The sequence below is a fragment of the Echeneis naucrates genome, chromosome 8, assembly GCF_900963305.1.
Source record: "Echeneis naucrates chromosome 8, fEcheNa1.1, whole genome shotgun sequence".
NCBI lineage: Eukaryota > Metazoa > Chordata > Actinopteri > Carangiformes > Echeneidae > Echeneis > Echeneis naucrates.
In genome coordinates, this window is record NC_042518.1 from 2982953 (window position 1) to 3001181 (window position 18229).

Genomic DNA, 18229 nt, shown 5'->3' on the forward strand with positions numbered 1-18229 from the left:
ACCCAGTGACCAAAGGAGTCGTGGGGTACAGCACCTCTTGATGCCTACGTGGTTTCCTGTGGGTGTTCCTGCTCCTGTCGTAGTCTCGCTCTCTCTCTCTTCATCTTTTTTACTTGCCGGGTTCATTTTATCACCAGGTTCGTCCAGGCTGACAGAACAGAGGTCGTCCTGTTTCCAGTGCTGGGGTCCAGGTGGGAGTACCTGCACGCAGGTAGGGGTGTGACCTCCTCCGGATGGGGGTCAGAGGTTAGAGGTCAACTAGAATGGATATCTGATGCATAAGGGAGAATTGTATTTGAACTTTTAATGTGTTTGCCGTGTTTACGAGATAAGGGTGTGACAGCTGAGTTTATTTTGTTGGACAGGAAAATGAACACTGACACACAGAATATCGGTTCTGTTTCATTGCCTTGTTAATATTTGAGGTTAAGGTCAACAGGAAATCTCATCTTTTGAAGAAAACAGCCAGTGAATATTTTTTCACTCTTTTTATTATTATTATTTCACATGCTTGCTTATTTTAATTTTCGAGTAAATTATCTGGGTGTTCTCAGGGACAGAAGACGGACGGAGAACTGTTACAGCTTCTTTTCATTCACAGTAATCATATCGATGAACTTTTTGTCTAAGTCATTACTATTAATCGTTCCTTATCAATTTTGTGCAGATGTGAGGTGAATGTGTAATAGTAAGACTGTTGCACCTTATTCATTTCCCACATTCTGCATAAAGTTTTTTTTAATGCACTGAAGAGTAAGCAAAAGGAACAGAGGTGTCTGGGTGAAGAAGGGTGGAACCTAAAGATAAGGCTGTGTACGTCTCTTATTCAAACTACAGCGCAGTTCATATTCTCAACGGCTGATCGATTATCTGTCCTGAGCTGTGGCTCTGCAGACAGACTCAGAGCGGCTGTGTGTTTGGAGATGGCGGTATCTCCGTCAAAGGGCCTCACAGGTTTCTAAAGTGGCTGAAAAAGCTGTTCTGTAACTGTACAAATACAGATTAACCACAGATAATGGCAAAATAAAAAAATAATATTTTTATTGTGTATATTTGAAAGTCTCCAGGTTTGTGTATGAGCAGCTGCTTCTCATAGAAAACAACTGTGTGGTTTTTATATTTTTGATTTCCATCCTTTTCATTCTGTCTAAAGGGGTGCTCATAAATAGCTGAGAGTTCAAGGGCAGAATAGTGAACATCTGAGGAACATCAATGGAAAACGACATCAGCTTTCAGGAGGTTTGTGTAATCCATCATCTTCAGTGTGATACAGACTCTAAATAAAAGAAAGTTGAATTAAAAGCTCCACGGCTGCCTACCAGGCCTACAGTGTTTTAAATTCTCCACTTCTCTCTTACATAGAAGGGGGAGATGTTAACTCAGACACTGATTAATTCAGTTTGATTTATTTAGTAGCAGCAATAAAAAATTACCTTCGTTATTCATTAACTCTTCTTCAACGTTCCTCTTGTCCAGGGCAGTGACTCGCCATATGAAGACAATGACTCAGCATTTCCCTCCCCAGTCAGACTGTGAGTTATTTCTCTGTGTCATTCTGACAGAGCAGTAATTAGTCTGTTATCAGGAGTGTTTTCTAAGAATTAATACATTTATTCTTTTGATGCAGCACACAGCTGGATCAGCTCTTCTTCAAACAGAGTGAATGGTAGACTTTTATTTTTAAGACAGACAGGAACATGAATCTAAATAAAACTGGTCAGTACTGGTGGTTTGTAGTAAATACTGTGGCCCTGATGGGGGGGGGGGGGGGGGGGGTCAGCCAGTGTCAGAAATGATGGGACTTTTAAACAGCTTGTGTATAAAGCTGATGAAGAGAAGAAGCCAGCAGCAGATATGAGCAACAGTTGAGTGATCCTGCCCTCCTCTGGCCAAGAGCAGAATAGCACAGATGGCAGACAAACTTTATCAGCTTCCACGGACGCCTCACTTGGATGGACTTTAAAAAGTCAAGTCCATACATTTATTTTTCAGTTAATTACTTTTTCTTTTTTTTTTTTTCAGAGATGATCTTAATTGTTCGAACTCTGACATTGTTGTTTATTAGATCTGAGGCTTGTTATTTCAATGTTTGTGTTTCGCCATCAGGACTCCACCAGAACAGAGCAGCATCTCTGACCTGGAGAGGAGGGTGGAGGATGAAGTCCCTGCGGAGGTCTTCGTCATCCCCAGTGGCACAGAGGGTAAACTCCCCTGACAGTCCGTGCAGCTGTCGCTAATTTGATCTTTATGTGCACAGACACGACTCAGCCGTTTGTCTCTTTATTTCAGCTCACCTGAACCTGAACACAAACGCCACCACAAGAGGAGACGCTCAGGTGGGTCAGCATTTCTTTAATCTGGGCCAAATACTTCCCCATCATCTGGTTTATTGTCATGAACTCCCTTTGATGCATTGACCACAGGCCTACGTGGAGCTGAACGAGCTGAAGAACAACACTTGGCAGGAGACTGGGCGCTGGGTGGGCTTCGAGGAGAACCTCAACCCCGCCACAGGAAAATGGGGTCCTTCTCACGTCTCCTATCTCACCTTTAAGAGTCTGATCCAGCTCCGCAGGATCATGTCTACAGGTGGAGTTTGGACTAGAAGTCACACCAAAATCGCTTTGAAGTATCTTAGGTGTCTGAATATAACCCTAACCCTGACTAACACATGACCTCACACGATCTCAGGGGCTGTCATCTTCAACCTGAATGCCAGCAGTCTGTCTGCCGTGGCTGAGAAGGTGGTCGATGAGCTTCTCTCCAAGAATGAAATCAGTGCCAGCGACAGGGACGGCCTGCTGAGGGCTCTGCTCATGAGACGCAGGTAACCGGCAGGAGCTGTTGATTAAAACGCTGTAAAAACATTTCAGCTGGCGCTTCATTTTCTTTGTCCTTCCAGTCAGACTGTGTCACCTGTGGTCACACCTTCTGGAGATATTGAGATGCAGACATTTTCTGTCACCAAGAAGGTATAATTTTGTACTTTTACTTACTTTTAGTAATTTGTCTGACCATAAATGTCACGTTTATGTGTAAACATGTTAAAATGTAACCACTGGATCGCTCTTCACAGAGAGATAGCTCCGACAACATAGAGGCCTCAGTTGTTCTCTCAGGTGTGTTGAAGTCATTCTGATGCAGTTGTGTGTTTTTTGTGTTTTTTGGGTGTCGGCCTGGAGCAGATATGATTCATGGTGTTTGTGTTGTTGTTTCCATCAGGTGTCCTGGACTTCCTGCAGAAACCAACAGTGGCTTTCGTCAGGCTGAGTGACTCCGTGGTGATGGAGTCTGCTCTGGAGTCTTCTGTCCCTGTTCGCTTTGTCTTTGTCCTGGTGGGCCCCGACCAGAACGGAATGAACTACAGTGAGATGGGGCGAGCCATGGGTGCTCTGATGGCTGACTGGGTGAGGAAAAATAGACTCCACATCCCAACTAATGAATTATTCCCGTTTCTTATGGCTTCGGTGTATTAAAGCTTTTAGGTGTCACTCTGCTGACAGGTGTTCTGTCTGGAAGCTTTCTTGGCCCAGACCGACAAAGATCTGACCAACGCCATTGCTGACTTCATGGACTGCAGCATTGTGATCCCTCCCACTGAGATCCAGGACAAGGAAATGCTGGAGCCAGTCATCAAATTCCAGAAGAAGATGCTGCGTGACAGACTGCGGCCTTGTGACACCCGGCTTGGTTTTAATGACAAAGGTCAGCGTACTGTAGTGTTCAAAGCTGTCGTCTTTTTTGGACCTTCACCAAATCTATAATTGTAGTTTGAGCTGGATACATTTGAAAAACTCATACAGATTTAGTATAATACATTTGATTGATTTGATCAACACAGTTGGTTTTCCAGTTGACAAAGCTCCAGAGGAGCCAAGGGAGGACCCGCTGGCACGAACTGGCTATCCTTTCGGTGGGATGGTGAAGGACATAAAGCGTCGTTACCGCTACTACATCAGCGATTACACAGATGCTCTGAACCCTCAAGTCCTCGCAGCCGTCATCTTCATTTACTTCGCTGCCCTGTCCCCAGCCATCACTTTTGGAGGACTTCTGGGTGAGATGGCGTCACACATGTGTCTGATTCACAGGAGTTCATTCATCTAATTCTCGCTGTTTTCTGACTGCAGCTGACAAAACGGAAAGAATGATGGGCGTGTCAGAGCTTATGATCTCCACCAGCATCCAGGGTGTGATCTTCTGTTTCATTGCTGCCCAACCCGTCCTCGTCATTGGTTTCTCTGGACCGCTGCTGGTGTTTGAGGAAGCTTTCTACGCTGTATGCGCAACCTGCCACATGCAGAAAAAAAAAACCTGTAGTTAATGTTTTTAAAGGCGCATTTTATTCATTAACATCTATTTCCCTTTCTTTAGTTCTGCAAGTCCCAAAACATCGAGTACATCGTGGGTCGGATCTGGGTGGGTATGTGGCTGGTAGTGATTGTGATCATCATCGTGGCTGTGGAAGGCAGCTTCCTGGTCCGATACATCTCCCGCTTCACCCAAGAAATCTTCTCCATCCTCATCTCTCTCATCTTCATCTATGAGACCTTCAATAAGCTCTTCAAGGTTTTCCACCTAGTCCTTCCATCCATCTCATTTCCAGCTCTGTAATATGTCTTTGTCTTACCTTCCCATGACATCTCACCTCCCCACTTGCTCAGATCTTCAAAGCCCACCCTCTGATTCTGAACTACGAACATCTGAACAGCACCCTGGACAACCCTTTCCACCCAGTCATCACAGAGCACGTTGAGTACCATTCAAATGGATCCATGACCGTTCATGAGCTGGAGATCGAAAGGCCCTACCCCAACACCGCCCTGCTGTCTATGTGCCTCATGTTTGGATGCTTCTTCATCGCATACTTCCTCCGTCAGTTCAAGAATGGTCATTACCTTCCAGGCCCGGTAAGACTGACAGTCTGTTCCTTGTGCCAGTCTTTGGACTGAGGAATCCTTTAAGTTGGTACCTGTGACTGTGATCTCTGCGTCTCATTAGGTCCGTCGTCTGATTGGAGATTTCGGTGTCCCCATCGCCATTTTCATCATGATTGCTGTGGACATCTGCATTGAGGATGCTTACACTCAGGTAAAGAAATGAATGCATCCGAAAAATGTCATCAACAATGCTCATATAGATTATTTTTAAGAAAATATATGACATATATTCTATAAAATACATCAGCCCATATTGTTTGTATATATTAATGTAGTCAGTGTATAAAGCATACATACGTACAATTTCTAAAACTTACATTTTAGCTTCTTTTAGTGAGTAAAATTATAATTATTATAGTTGGAATAAGACATATGCTTCACTTCATGTCATCCTGTCTGCTTGTAGAAACTCGTTGTGCCAAAAGGTATTCAAGTGACCAACCCCAAAGCCAGAGGCTGGTTCATCAACCCCATGGGGGAGAAGAAGCCCTTCCCCATCTGGATGATGGCTGCCTGCTGTGTTCCTGCTGTGCTCGTCTTCATCCTCATCTTCCTCGAGTCCCAGATTACCACGTGAGTGACACCATTAATGATGCCATCACAGATCACTTCAGATGAAACTTATCCACTCAGAAAACCAAGATAATAGTTTGAAGGAGCATATGTTTCTTTCTGTGAATCATCAGCCTGATTGTGAGCAAACCTGAGAGGAAGATGGTGAAAGGGTCCGGCTTCCATTTCGATCTGCTCCTCCTGGTCACCATGGGAGGCATCTCGTCTATTTTCGGGATGCCCTGGCTGAGCGCCGCCACCGTGAGATCGGTCACGCACGCCAACGCTCTCACTGTCATGTCCAAGGGCCCTAAACCGGAGATTGAGAAGGTGGTTGAACAGAGGATCAGTGGCATTTTGGTGGCCATCCTGGTCGGTAAGGCCTGCTATTGAAAGTGCAGACACAAACACAGCCATGTCAGAATAAATTCACCTTTTCTCTTCAATCATCATTCGCTTTCTGTCCTTTCCAGGCGTTTCCATTTACATGGAACCTATACTGAAGATGATTCCCATGACAGCCTTGTTCGGCATCTTCCTCTACATGGGTATCACCTCTCTGAGCGGAATCCAGATGTGGGACCGGATGCTTCTGCTGATCACGCCAAAGAAATACCATCCTTCTGAAGCCTACGCCACCAGGGTATGCAACCGCAAATAAAGTTCATGACTGTGCTCTTATCATTTATATATTTTCATGGGATACACCTTAATATCTGAAAATTATCACTTTTTTTTTCAAACATGGCTGTCTTATAGACTAAATTACCAAAAGAAGTAATCGACTACAGCAGCCCGACAAAACATAATTCCTGAGGTTTTTTTGTCCCAGTGGACAAAGATCACCAGACGCATCTCTGTGGTGATCTCACGTCTTTGTAGTTATTTTTTATTTCTTTTTGGAGTACCTTTGCACTTCTTTTTTGTCTTCTGGGTCATCGTTTCTTTATTCACTGTTCATTAGCCAAAGAAAGTCTTGTAAATTGTGCTTTTTCTTGGTATTCTTGTATCGTCTGCTGACGCTGGTTGCTGACTCTGTCTGGCTTGTGCAGGTTAAGCCACTGCGGATGCATCTCTTCACTCTGATCCAGCTGGTGTGTCTGGCCGTCCTGTGGGCGGTGAAGATGAGTCCCTTCTCTCTGGCTCTGCCTTTTGTTCTAATTCTCACCATCCCTCTGCGTATGTTAATGACCGGCAGGATCTTTTCTGAAATGGAGATGAAATGTGTAAGTACATCTGTGTTTGGCTTTATTCACCCTCAGCTCAGCCGCACATCGTCACATCATTTCATATTTAAGCTCCTGTGGTGTAACCGGACGTTGTGTTGTTTCTTGTGTTGCAGCTGGATGCAGATGATGCCAAAGTGAAGTTTGAGGAGGAGCCCGGGGAGGATTTTTACAACGAGTCCCCACTGCCGTAAATATCATCACACTATTATTTAGGTCACAAACTTTCAGTTAAGTCAGTCCTTGGAAAATATCAGGAGTCTCTGAAAATGTGTATTTACAAACAACTCCATGCAGTTTCAAACTGTTCTGTTATTATTATTATTATTATTTATTTTTACTGGAAACTGCCTCTCATTTTTAAATTAAAATTAACCTAAATTGACCCAAATAGAAAACGAATATACAGTCCATATTGTCAGACAGAAATATTATGCTTTCCATAAGTCATATTCATTTGATCACATTGGGACCATTAAAGGGCTTCATTTAGTTTTTAGGTACACTAGATTTAATGGCTCTTTCGATTTAATTTAATGAAATACTGGCTGGTACTTTTTTTTTTTTTTTTATTGAGGAGACATCCTTTGGAAGTGAGAGGTATTTTCTTTAAAGACCTGAGGTACATTGACTTTTTAGTTTCTTTTTCTTTAAATGCCTGACTACAGTATAGCTTTAAAGTGATTACTGGTGCTACATGTTGTAATAATATATTTTCCTCTTTCCATGTGTTCACTATTTAAGCAAATTTGATCTACTCAGCCCGTCACACATGCACAAATAAAGACTTTTTGTGGCACTATCGGCCCTCCCTTTGCTCCATACAGTGCCTTTTTACAAAAGTAGTGTTTACGCAAGTTTGCCTCAAGTCATGCATTGTGTATGTTTAACTGAACTATTTGTTCTTTCCTGTTCAGTTGGGATGTTTTGAAAGTTTATGGAAAGATGCCTAATGCACTTAGATTTTAAAGATTTTAAGCGTGTAATTGCTTTGGTGATTATAAACTGGGATGAGCAGCAGTGGGCTGACTGCGGATGATGAATTGTTTGAGCTGACTGTTGTCCTGATGATGTAATCAGGGATAGACTTCTTTGTAAATGTATCCTAATAAGCATCATGTTTTTGCTATCATGTGTGTATGTGTGTGCGTGTGCTTGGAACACTGTACATGCTTATGGATTTACATTTTATTAAAAATAAAAAATAGAAACAGCCTTTAAAGTGCTCGTTATCGTGAATGCAATATAAAAAAAAAAACAAGCTTCATATCGCCCTCAGCTGACTTTTATCATCGAACAGCAGCAGACGCTGTTCAATTGGACCACGATGCCTGCCAGTCAGCTCCATGCTGCCTTCATGGCTGTCAAGTAAACTCCAACACTCATTTGCTCCTGTTAGGAAAATACTGTATACTTTTAACCCTTAGTTAGAAATGTGACATTTTAACTCCACAACAGGAGGACAAAATACTCATCTCGTTTTGATTTAATCACGTTCACCTTCGTTGTAAGTTTATTTCAGATGCTTCTTATTAATTTACAATTTTTTATTTTTATTATTAACTTTATGAACAACAACTATGGTTGTTGTGATTAACACTACACACCAGAAGCTCTCCAGCGGGGAAAGTAAAACAAAAAGTGGGGTGAGCTGGTTGGGCTCAGTGCATTGTGTGAATATTTGAACAGAAAACACACAATGTAAAACTTGTTGTACATGAATTTATATATATGTGTGTGTTTTAGTATTTTTTCTTTATTGGGGGCGAGGGGTAAAATTAAATATCACAATAATTAGGTTTGTTTTAAATGTACAAAAAAGAAAACACAACTACTCAATTGTGTATTTGTCCATGATTTTGTTTATTTCTAGAAGACAAGATGAGTCTGAGTTTTCCCACAGCCGGTGAAGGCAGCACGGTTTAACAAGGCCGAACGCCTGAGAGTCATTTGTTTTCCTCAGCCGGACGGCCCGGATTGGACGGTCCGGGTTCCCGCCCACAAACACACAAGGTGGAGTTGAGTGGAAAAAACACGCCGGGCCTAAATGAAGCTGTCAAACAGACGCTTACTGTCTGCAAAAAGCCAAACCCAGCAATGTGCAAAGGTACGGAGGCTCCCCGCGGATCTCTTTAGTGCAAATCTGACACCGATGAGTGACGAGTGGAAACTTTTTTTTTTTTTTTTTTTTTTTAATTAGTATTTTTTTATGTTAATTGCATAACATTAACTTCGCGCTCTATTAAACTGAAGGCAAACCCTTCACCACGGCTCGGGGCTTCTTCATGAAACTTCCAGCTGCCGGAGGAAAAATGCAATGCCATGCAAAAAAAAAAAAAAAAAACTTCGGCTGGAAAGCAGAACCGAGAACATAAAATAAAATTTTATATATTTTTTTATATGCATACATGTAAGAAAAGAAAGAGAATAAAGCGGCTCGGGTTCAGAAAGTATGGGGGCACAGACGTGGACGGGGCTCCGCAGAGCGAAATGGTTGGATGGAGAGGAGCTGCTGCGCGTTGAGTGGAGGGAGACGGCGAGAGAGATGGAGGCGGGGGGGAAGGACCATCTCTGCGGGGACTGGAGCCCAGGACCGACGGCGCAGTGCTGGCTATCGTTCAACCCTCCCCTTCTTCCTCCACAACGCCGCCGAGACGCAGGTAAGCCAACAGCAGCAGCCGCTCGCTTGCACGCACAAACGGCCGTAAATAAGCTCGAACCGGGAGGAAGGAGAGGAGGTGGAGGAGGTGGTGGTGGTGGTGGTGGTGAAATAAAACATCGGTCGTGTTTATTTTTCAAACCCGCATCGGTTCGGTTCTTTGTGGCTGAGAAATAAACCAACGGGTGGGGAGGAGGGGGGTACGAGACGAGGGCGGCCATGCCCGAATCTCTTGTCCTCTGCTGCGGGGAAGGAACTGTGTGAGGCCCGTAAGGTGAACGTGGTGTCTTTTCTTATACGTGTAAAACACAGCGGCCGTTATTTCGTTTGTTTATTTCTTATTTTTATTTTTTCTGCTACTTGCCGCCCCCCCCCATCGAAATGTGACTATTCTTGTTGTTTTGTGTGTTTTTTGTTTCTTTCTTTTCTTTTTTTCTTTCTTTCTTTTTTTTTTTTTTTTCGCTTCGGGTGGTGGTGGTGGTGGAGGAGGGGGGGAAGGAATTAGCGGCGGTTTCCGCGCCGAGACCTCCACGCGGCTGTCGGCGGAACAGCCAGCCGCCTCTCTGGGTCAGCCATCAGGGATCCGGGTTTAATATCTCACCGTGCAGAGACTCGCCCTCTCTCTCCCACCTCTCTCTCTCCGTCGACCAGCCCAGATCCACCGAAGACCGAGCTCGGAGAAGCCCGGTCCTTCGCCTATGTGCTCTCTTTCCGAGCAGAAAGGAGGGGGAAACGGGGATCGCTCTCCCCGCATCGCAACGCAACGCCCTGGGGTTTCGAACTTTCTGAGCTCGGGGCTCGTCGGTTTTTATTCCCGTTTTTGCAGTGCGCCATCTGGACCCTGTCACGGTAAGGTTTCCTCGTAAGAATGGAGGAGGAGGAGGCGGAGGAGAAGCAGCATGGCGGCGGACCTGGGGCTCGTTGTGTCGCGCCAGGGAAGCCCGTCGAGCCTCGGTCGGTTGTTAACGCTTCTCCCCCCGTCCATCTTTATTTAACGGCCGTTTTAAACCGCCCGTTGCCGTTAAACCCCCGCCTTTCAAAATAAACTCTACCCCGTTAAACGTCGACGGACGGAGGCGGTTTTGTTGTTTTTGTTTGTTTTTTGCTGTTTTGGCCGATTAAAAAAAAGCACATTTCCCAGCTTTTCTCTTCTTTCTTCCCGTGAAGCTCCTTCCACCGCCGACAACACGACGTGCATGGCGGACATTATGACGGACTTTTAACGCTTTTATTCCCACTGAAAGTCTCATTCAAGCTTAACGTTTGCTTAAAGAAAATTAATTAAAAAAAAAAGATTTATTAAAAATAATTTGATTTGAGAAGCTGGGCTGCTTAAAAAAATAAACAATCTTAAAGTTCTGTTATCAAAGGGCATTTTTAAAAAGTGTATATCTGTAAATATAACGAGAAATATCCGATTTAAGCTAAATTGGCGTGCCAAGCCGTCCTTGGTCGTGTAGTCCGGTTTAAAACGAAAAAAAAAAAAAAAATCATCCACATCTTTATACTTTACAAAGAAATGGAACATATTTGGTGTCGGAGCGGCTCCGAAACGCAGAAAATGTCGGTGTTTGGACGGTTTTCTGTGGAGCTCGGCCGCAGAGAGGTCACACCGTGAACGCCACACTGAGCTGGGGGCCATCAAGGACACGACGAACAACGAGCAGCCGCCATCATTGGAGCACGGCTCGGCTACGCCTCGTTGAAGAATGCACTAGGTCTTTCCTCCCAGAAGCCGTGAAAAACACGGAATAAACCCGCCTTTGGAAGCACGTTTATTAAATGTATGCGATTATTGTGTCGCTGTCCTCTGTCCGGCCTCGGTGAAGGGTTTTTAGTTTTTTGTTGTTTTATTTTGTGGGGGGGTGGCGGTGGAAGGGAAGATTATGGGTTTGCGCGGCGGAGCTAGATGCGCGTCCATCGGTGATGAGGCGCCTCAGCCGAGTGGCGCACTTGGCTGCAGTTCTTCCGAGCCACCATTCCCCTCCGTCGGAGCTCCGAAAGCAGATCCCCCCAAAGTCCGTGGTCAGCTGGTCGCCTACAGCTGCCTGCCCGTCCACGTCCATTCGCTTCCTCCTTCCGTGGATCCTCCCCAACCTCCGCTCCCGACAGCGAGAAAATCCTCCATTACCGAGCGGACCGAGCCAGAAAATGGTCGCTCCTGTGCGTAATTTTTTTTTTTTTTTTTTTTGGGGAGGTCGTCGTCGTTGTTGTAGCTGCGGAATAAAGAACCGCACTAACGCGACAAAGTCCGGCTGGCGATATACTTTTTTATTTCTATATATATATATATTTTTTTTTTGTTGTTGTTGTCTCTGCTCGACGGAGACTCCTGTTGTCGAAGCTAGTTGTGCTAGTTGGAAGCTCCGCAGTGTTATTTGAGATTTGAAGCCGTCACAGGCAATAGCCTGTCTCACCATGGAGCGTAAACGTTTAAGGGGCGGTGTAATGAACATAAACCATTATCCAGAGGCAAATTTGAAATCCGCCACCTGCGAAGATCAGCTGGACTTTAAAAACACACACACTTTGTGTTGCGTGTCAGATCAATTTCAATCATATGAATATATATACACAATCTAAACATTATAATTTAATCCCATAATAAAAACAACTTTAATAAGATTACCTGAGCTTTTTCTTTATTAAAGATTATTTTAATCTAAGAATCTTATTTTCATTTTTATTTTACTAACTTTTTTTTTTTTTTTTTTAGATAAAAGAAAGTAAAACCACAAATGAATGGAGAAATGGAGGCAACCACCCAAGACCAAGGTATATCAGAATATAAACTGACACGTTTCTGTACAAATGTATGCATTAAAGAAAACAAAAACCAAATGTGGTGACACTTATACATGTTATGCAAGTATTACCTGCAATAATGAATTAAAGAAAGTATGCGCACTGGACAAAACCTACTGACTTGGGTAGGTATTTTAAGTCGTTTTCCAACAGTTCTAGCTTTTTAGTTATGAGGCTTGACAGAATTATATTCTGAAAAACCACCTCTCATAGATAGACAGATATTCTATTAATCCCATTATGGAACAATCCAGTGTCTTAATCAAAAAAATATACAATCTACATAACACATTAAGATGATTTTGTTACATTTTACTATTTTCTTATGCCATATGGAGTAAATAAGTAATCAAAAGAATTAAATTACAGTTGATATAATAATGTTTCCTCTAGTTAGAGTTCTAACAGAGCAGACTCTTGCGAGTCTTAATTACTTGATTAACTGTTATTTCTGTCGCATTCACATCGTGACAGTTTGGGCACAGGATGACCTCTTAAAGTTGTTAGAGTCCATGAAAGTGGCTCTGCCGCAGAAGGACCTGACCAAATACAAAACATCAGAGTCTCACCTCGACTGGCAGAAGGTGGCCTTCAATTCCTACACAGCAGAGATGTGTAAGCAGAAGTGGCAGGAGGTCTCAAAAGAGGTGAGTCAGCTGCAGTTACACTCATGATTATTGTCTGACAGTCAGCTGTATTGTCTGCTAAATGTCAAATATAGACCTCGGGTTAGTTAATGCGTTTTATTTTGCTGCTTTAATTGCAGATTCGTAAATTCAGGACTCTGACGGAACTAATAGTCGATGCTCAAGATTACATTAAGAACCCCTACAAGGGCAAGAAAATAAAGGTGAGTGAAAACACCACAGAATTTCTTCAATGAGGAACATCTATAAATTTATGAATAAATTATGAATATTTAATCCAATTTTGTTTCCACTTTACACCCAGAAACATCCAGATTTTCCCAAGAAGCCCCTGACTCCATACTTCCGTTTCTTCATGGAAAAGAGGGCGAAATATGCAAAGTTACACCCTGAGATGAGCAATTTAGATCTAACAAAAATCCTCTCAAAGAAGTACAGGGAGCTGCCAGACAAAAAGAAGGTCAGTTAAAAACAAAAGCTACACCTCAACTTTGACTCTGGCATTATTTGAAGCAGTTTCAAAAAGTATGAAATAACATTGTTTTCTATTCTGCAGAAAAAATACGTTGATGACTTCTTAAGAGACAAAGAATCATTTGTGCAAAGTATGATGAAGTTCAGGTGAGATAACTTCACATTGGGAACATTAGTCCTGTTTTCCCGGCATATTTAAGGATGATAACTGAACTAACATGCTCTTGTATGATGTGTAAATGTAGGGAAGAACACCCAGACCTGGTGGAGAGCATGACCAAGAAAGGTTCAAACGTCCCAGAGAAGCCCAAGACACCACAGCAGCTGTGGTACAACCATGAGAAGAAAGCTTTCCTCAAAACACACCCAGATGTATGCTTGGGCATTTTTTGACATGTGAAATACTTGTATGGGTAAATTTGTGTGGAAAATGTAAAAAACTTTCTGTTTGACACCAGGCGACCACCAAAGACATTAAGGACAGTCTTGGCAAACAGTGGACGCAGCTGTCTGACAAAAAAAGGCTCAAATGGATCACAAAGTCCCTGGAACAGCAGAAGCAGTATGAGGTGAGACTAAAGGGATGGCGATGTGTTTCCCCAGAGTTGAAAAATGGTGTTGATGTACTGTCAGTAGAAGCATATTCAATGTTTAAATGTTTGGGTCCTTTTTAATATTCTAGGAGACAATGCGGGAGTACATCCAGCAGCACCCCGAGTTAAACATGACCCAGGGAGATATCGTGAAGTCCACCCTGACCAAGGCTGAGAGGCACCTGAAGGACAAATCGGACGGCCGGCCCGACAAACCGCCACCGTGAGTTGGAGCTGAAAATGCACTGCTGACGCATCAAAACAAGTCCAGTCCTATCATAGAGTTGCATGGACATTTTTTTTGTGTGTGTGTAATGCCACTTCCAGAAATGGTTACTCAATGTTCTGCGCCGAGTTGATGTCGAGCATGAAGGACGTACCCAGCACGGAGCGAATGGTGATGTGTAGCCAGAGGTGGAAGCTGCTGAAACAGGCAGAGAAGGACGCCTATCAGAAACGCTGTGAACAGGTTAGTTCAGAATCAAGTCACATTTTGAGGAAAAAGGAAACCATTCAGCTTCGTCATAATGTATTTGTTTGTGTTTCCAGAGAAAGAAGGAGTATGAAATTGAGATGAACAGATTTCTCAGTGTAAGTCTCTTTTTAATTCCTCTAACTTGCGTTATCGTGCTCAGTGTTAACATCATGACAAGTGCTTTCGTTTCTGTGTTATACTTTTCTTATTTATATTTTGTCTGCTCTTCTTGGATATTTAGAGTTTATCAGCAGAGGAGCAGCAGCGTGTCTTGGGTGAGGATAAGATAGGTTTGAGGAAGGCCAGTGGAGCCAGCAGTCCTGCCTCCAAAAAGAAAAACCCAAAAGCAAAGGTAAGACTGAATAAACAACAGTCTGTGCCGACGTTTACACGCTTCTGTAATTTATGACATAAACATTGTCGTATTCTTTTCTGATATTTTTTTGCTCCGCATCTGTAGACCAATCCAGAGAAACCCAAGAGGCCCATTTCAGCCATGTTCATCTTCTCTGAGGAGAAACGTCCCAAACTGCAGCAGGAGCGACCAGATCTTTCTGACAGCGAACTTACAAGACTGCTGGCGCGAATGTGGAATGAACTGCCAGATAAGAAGAAGGTTAGTAGACCGATCACAAAAGCCAAATTATACCATATGTACTGATCAAATGTAAAAATATATGTATATCTGGTTGTTTGGTTATCTAGGAGAAGTATAAACGTCTAGAAACGGTCCTGAAGGCCGAATCTGAGAAGAAGGAGAAGGAAGACCGGAGTCGTCTGCCAGACCCTCCCAAGACGGCTCAGGACATCTGGCAGCAGAGTGTCATAGGAGACTACCTGGCCAGGTTTAAGGTGCACATTACTCCTGATTTTAAGTCACTGGCAACTACTGCTGAGTGTTCATGCATGCGTAAACACCAAATCACCCAAAAAAGGCAGAAGCAGATGAATGCTGTCAACACATGACGCCATTTAAGACACTGTAGTGTCAGGTATCTTCAGCCAGCCGTTGACACCTAACATCTAAAATAAAAGTTGTTTTTGATACGTGCTCTCTTTCGTCACCTATCAGTATATAATGTAAAACAATTGGTTTTCCAGAGCGATCGGCCAAAGGCACAGAAAGCGATGGAAGCCACCTGGAGCACCATGGAGAAAAAGGAGAAGATCATGTGGATCAAAAAGGCAGCAGAGGATCAGAAAAGATATGAGGTATCACTGTAAATGTTCAGCAGGACTTCCTAATATCTGTTCATGGTCCCAGTGAAGTAACCATCTGTGATCTGTGCCTCGACAGAGAGACCTGTGTGAGATGCGCTCGCCTGCTGCTGCCATTGCCTCAGGGAAGAAGATGAAGTTTGAGGGTGAACCCAAGAAACCACCATCGTAAGTTTCCCCCATTCCACTCATCTGTGCTGTTGCATGTTTGTAAGGTAATGATATCCTGAAATATTTATGGTGTTTGTTTCTATCTTTTGAATCTAGAAATGGATATCAAAAGTTCTCTCAGGAGATGCTGTCCAACGGAGAGCTGAATCACCTCCCGATGAAAGAGCGGATGGCAGAGATCGGCAGCCGTTGGCAGAGGTTACCACTGAAGGACAAAGACCGCTACAAGAAGATTGCTGAGGAAAAGCAGAGGCAGTACAAAGTCCAACTGGAACAGTGGCTCGCTGTAAGGAATGATTGTTAGATAAGAAGATTTCAGTACATAAGTCATGACTTCTTTCCCCCCTCAAACAAAAACCTTCTTCTTCCACAGAGCTTATCTTCTCAAGAGAGAAACACTTACAAAGAATACAATTCACAAGTAAGTCAGTTGTTTTACTTTTTTCTTCGTTATAATTGTTGTGCACTCTTTAAGGAAATTTACAGCGCACTGATTCCAATATTTCCCCAACTCTCAACTCTCTCTCGCACATATTTGAATGAATGTTTCCTCCGTTTGATGTTTTAGAAAAGGAGAACAACTGCAAAACCAGGAGGGCCCAAGGCGAAGTCCAAGAAATCTGTGAGTGCCACTTTCCAGTCATTAGACCCCAAATACTGAGAAATACATGTGACTAAATGTCTCTGTGTCCACAGGACACCGAGGAGGAGGAGGACGATGAAGAAGATGATGATGACGACGAGCAGGAGAAAGCTTCCTCTGACGCGGATTCCTCCAGTGAAGATGATGAGGATGACGATGATGAAGACGACGATGACGACGACGTAAGTGGTGTTTGCCATCAGCGATTTTCAGAGAAAAAGTATTGATTGTGCTGATTGAAAATTGTATTTATTTTTTCAATTTCTCAATGTATTCCATCTTGAAGAAGGACGATGACGACGATGACGATGATGAAGACGATGACGATGACGAGGCGGAGGACAAGGAGAACAAGTCGGAGGACAGCAGCAGCGAGTCGAATTCACAGGGAACGTCAGACTCTGATTCGGACTGATGCGTCGGGCCGACGTCGTCCTGAGACGAACTGAGCAGCGCTGAGCTGAGCCAAGAGTCCAGGGAGCTCTGCCACTGTGCCAACCCTGCTCTCCTCCCACCACCAGAGGGAGCCCCTGCATTGCCTCATCCATTTCACACTCACCCACTTTATGTTGCTGCGTTGGTGATCTGTGCTCACAGAGGGACCCCGCCCTTCTGTCCAAAATCTGTTTCATTCCCTCCCTGGTGTGATGGCCGTGTCACAGCCCAGGCCACTGACATTATGCCAAAAACAGCATCCCACTGGTTTGGTGATGTCATGAACATTTCCGCCGCTGGTTTCAATCTTGACTTGCAGGCTCAGTGGTTTAAGGTTAGCGTTTTAATGTCCAGGGTAATGAGTTACCCTCCAGTGTTTCTTATATTATTCTGGTAATTAGTTGAAGACAGATGGCAAGAGTTGTGATCAGGCTTCATGGCCAAAGAACACGTTTTGGGCATCACTTTTGGAAAAGGGGGATGTGCGGGGCACTGAAAAATTGCACTCAGAATGTTTCATTTGAATTTTTTCTTTTTTTTTTTTTTTTTTCCCAGGCATTTGTTGCTTTGTTGTCTTCTCAATTTATGATGTAGATTTTATCATTTGGTTCTTAAAGAGGTGGTATTTTTTCAGGAAAAAATCAAGCCATTATGAATGTCTTTTTTGTTGTTGGTTTTGTTTTTGTTGTTGTCGTTGTTGCTGGAGAAATTCAGAACTTGTTTCTTACCCGTGTTCTTATTTTTTTAAAGACAGTGCCTATAAAGTATTAACCCCCCTCCCTTTGACTTTTTCATGTTTTATTGTTTTACATTGTTGAACCAAAGTGGATGTAATGAGGCTTTTTTGACACAACTACTCAGAAAAAAAAAACTTCCAAAGGAAAGCTGACAGTCATTGGAAATTGATTTATTTGCTAGATTGAGGTGCAGCCGATGTTCGAAGATCAGATACAATATCTAAATTAATAAGCCCAAATATGAAACAAGAAGGTTGATTGCATGTTTCACGGAAAGTGTCATGTCCTGCTCCGCATCCTCTCTCCAATCTAAGTCAGGCCTCAATGAAGCCGTTCCTGCACCATTGCAGAAAAAAATGTTGTCTCTTTCTTTTTATACTTTTTTTAACCAGTTGCCCTTACTCTAGTTTCCAGGCCTATGCCGTCCTTTGAAATGTCTTTTGTCCTTCCCCTGAATTCCAGTTTTTGCAGTTTATTTAAGATAACATTTATCTTCAGTGTGGTTTTTATTAGAAAATTAAGTAGTTATGGTTTTGTAACGTGGGCTCCATGAAACGATTGGCTGATCCACTTCATACTTGATTATTTGCATTTTATACATAAGCATTTATTTATAGATAGATTTATGTCATTTTTCACCTAAACATTTAAGTT

The 18229-nt window shown here is 43.1% G+C and overlaps 2 protein-coding genes across 3 annotated transcripts; both read left to right on the forward strand.

Annotated features, from left to right (window-relative positions):
• The first annotated feature begins 90 nt into the window (after positions 1–90).
• slc4a1a (solute carrier family 4 member 1a (Diego blood group)) lies at positions 91–7933 on the forward strand. 2 transcript variants are annotated; one of them, XM_029509508.1, is made up of 21 exons: positions 91–211; positions 1154–1239; positions 1477–1532; positions 2107–2201; positions 2290–2336; positions 2424–2589; positions 2692–2827; positions 2903–2972; positions 3077–3119; positions 3223–3407; positions 3504–3705; positions 3842–4057; positions 4131–4279; positions 4375–4569; positions 4665–4910; positions 5002–5091; positions 5347–5513; positions 5627–5868; positions 5966–6135; positions 6545–6718; positions 6835–7933. In XM_029509508.1, the coding sequence occupies exons 2-21, from the start codon at positions 1213–1215 to the stop codon at positions 6910–6912; spliced, it is 2754 nt and encodes a 917-aa protein (XP_029365368.1). In that variant the 5' UTR covers positions 91–211; positions 1154–1212; the 3' UTR covers positions 6913–7933. The 2 variants fall into 2 exon arrangements, with proteins under 2 accessions (XP_029365368.1, XP_029365370.1); XM_029509510.1 differs by having other exon boundaries at positions 3854–4057.
• Positions 7934–9895: 1962 nt separating this feature from the next.
• On the forward strand, positions 9896–17767 carry ubtf (upstream binding transcription factor). The gene is made up of 21 exons (XM_029509511.1): positions 9896–10226; positions 12094–12152; positions 12657–12829; positions 12949–13032; positions 13134–13289; positions 13386–13450; positions 13549–13675; positions 13762–13872; positions 13986–14119; positions 14224–14365; positions 14446–14487; positions 14613–14723; positions 14832–14987; positions 15077–15223; positions 15473–15583; positions 15669–15757; positions 15857–16046; positions 16134–16181; positions 16329–16382; positions 16457–16585; positions 16690–17767. The coding sequence occupies exons 2-21, from the start codon at positions 12116–12118 to the stop codon at positions 16816–16818; spliced, it is 2235 nt and encodes a 744-aa protein (XP_029365371.1). The 5' UTR covers positions 9896–10226; positions 12094–12115; the 3' UTR covers positions 16819–17767.
• The last annotated feature ends 462 nt before the right edge of the window (positions 17768–18229 follow it).

Excerpts from the sequence above, each read along its gene's own strand:
- slc4a1a (XM_029509508.1), top strand. The coding sequence starts at position 1,213 with ATGGAAAACGACATCAGCTTTCAGGAG. Across the intron at positions 2,337-2,423 it reads CCACAAGAGGAGACGCTCAG|GCCTACGTGGAGCTGAACGA; the intron begins GTGGGTCAGCAT and ends CATTGACCACAG. Across the intron at positions 5,092-5,346 it reads TTGAGGATGCTTACACTCAG|AAACTCGTTGTGCCAAAAGG; the intron begins GTAAAGAAATGA and ends GTCTGCTTGTAG.
- ubtf (XM_029509511.1), top strand. The coding sequence starts at position 12,116 with ATGAATGGAGAAATGGAGGCAACCACCCAAGACCAAG. Across the intron at positions 15,224-15,472 it reads ACTACCTGGCCAGGTTTAAG|AGCGATCGGCCAAAGGCACA; the intron begins GTGCACATTACT and ends TTGGTTTTCCAG. Across the intron at positions 16,182-16,328 it reads ACAAAGAATACAATTCACAA|AAAAGGAGAACAACTGCAAA; the intron begins GTAAGTCAGTTG and ends TTGATGTTTTAG.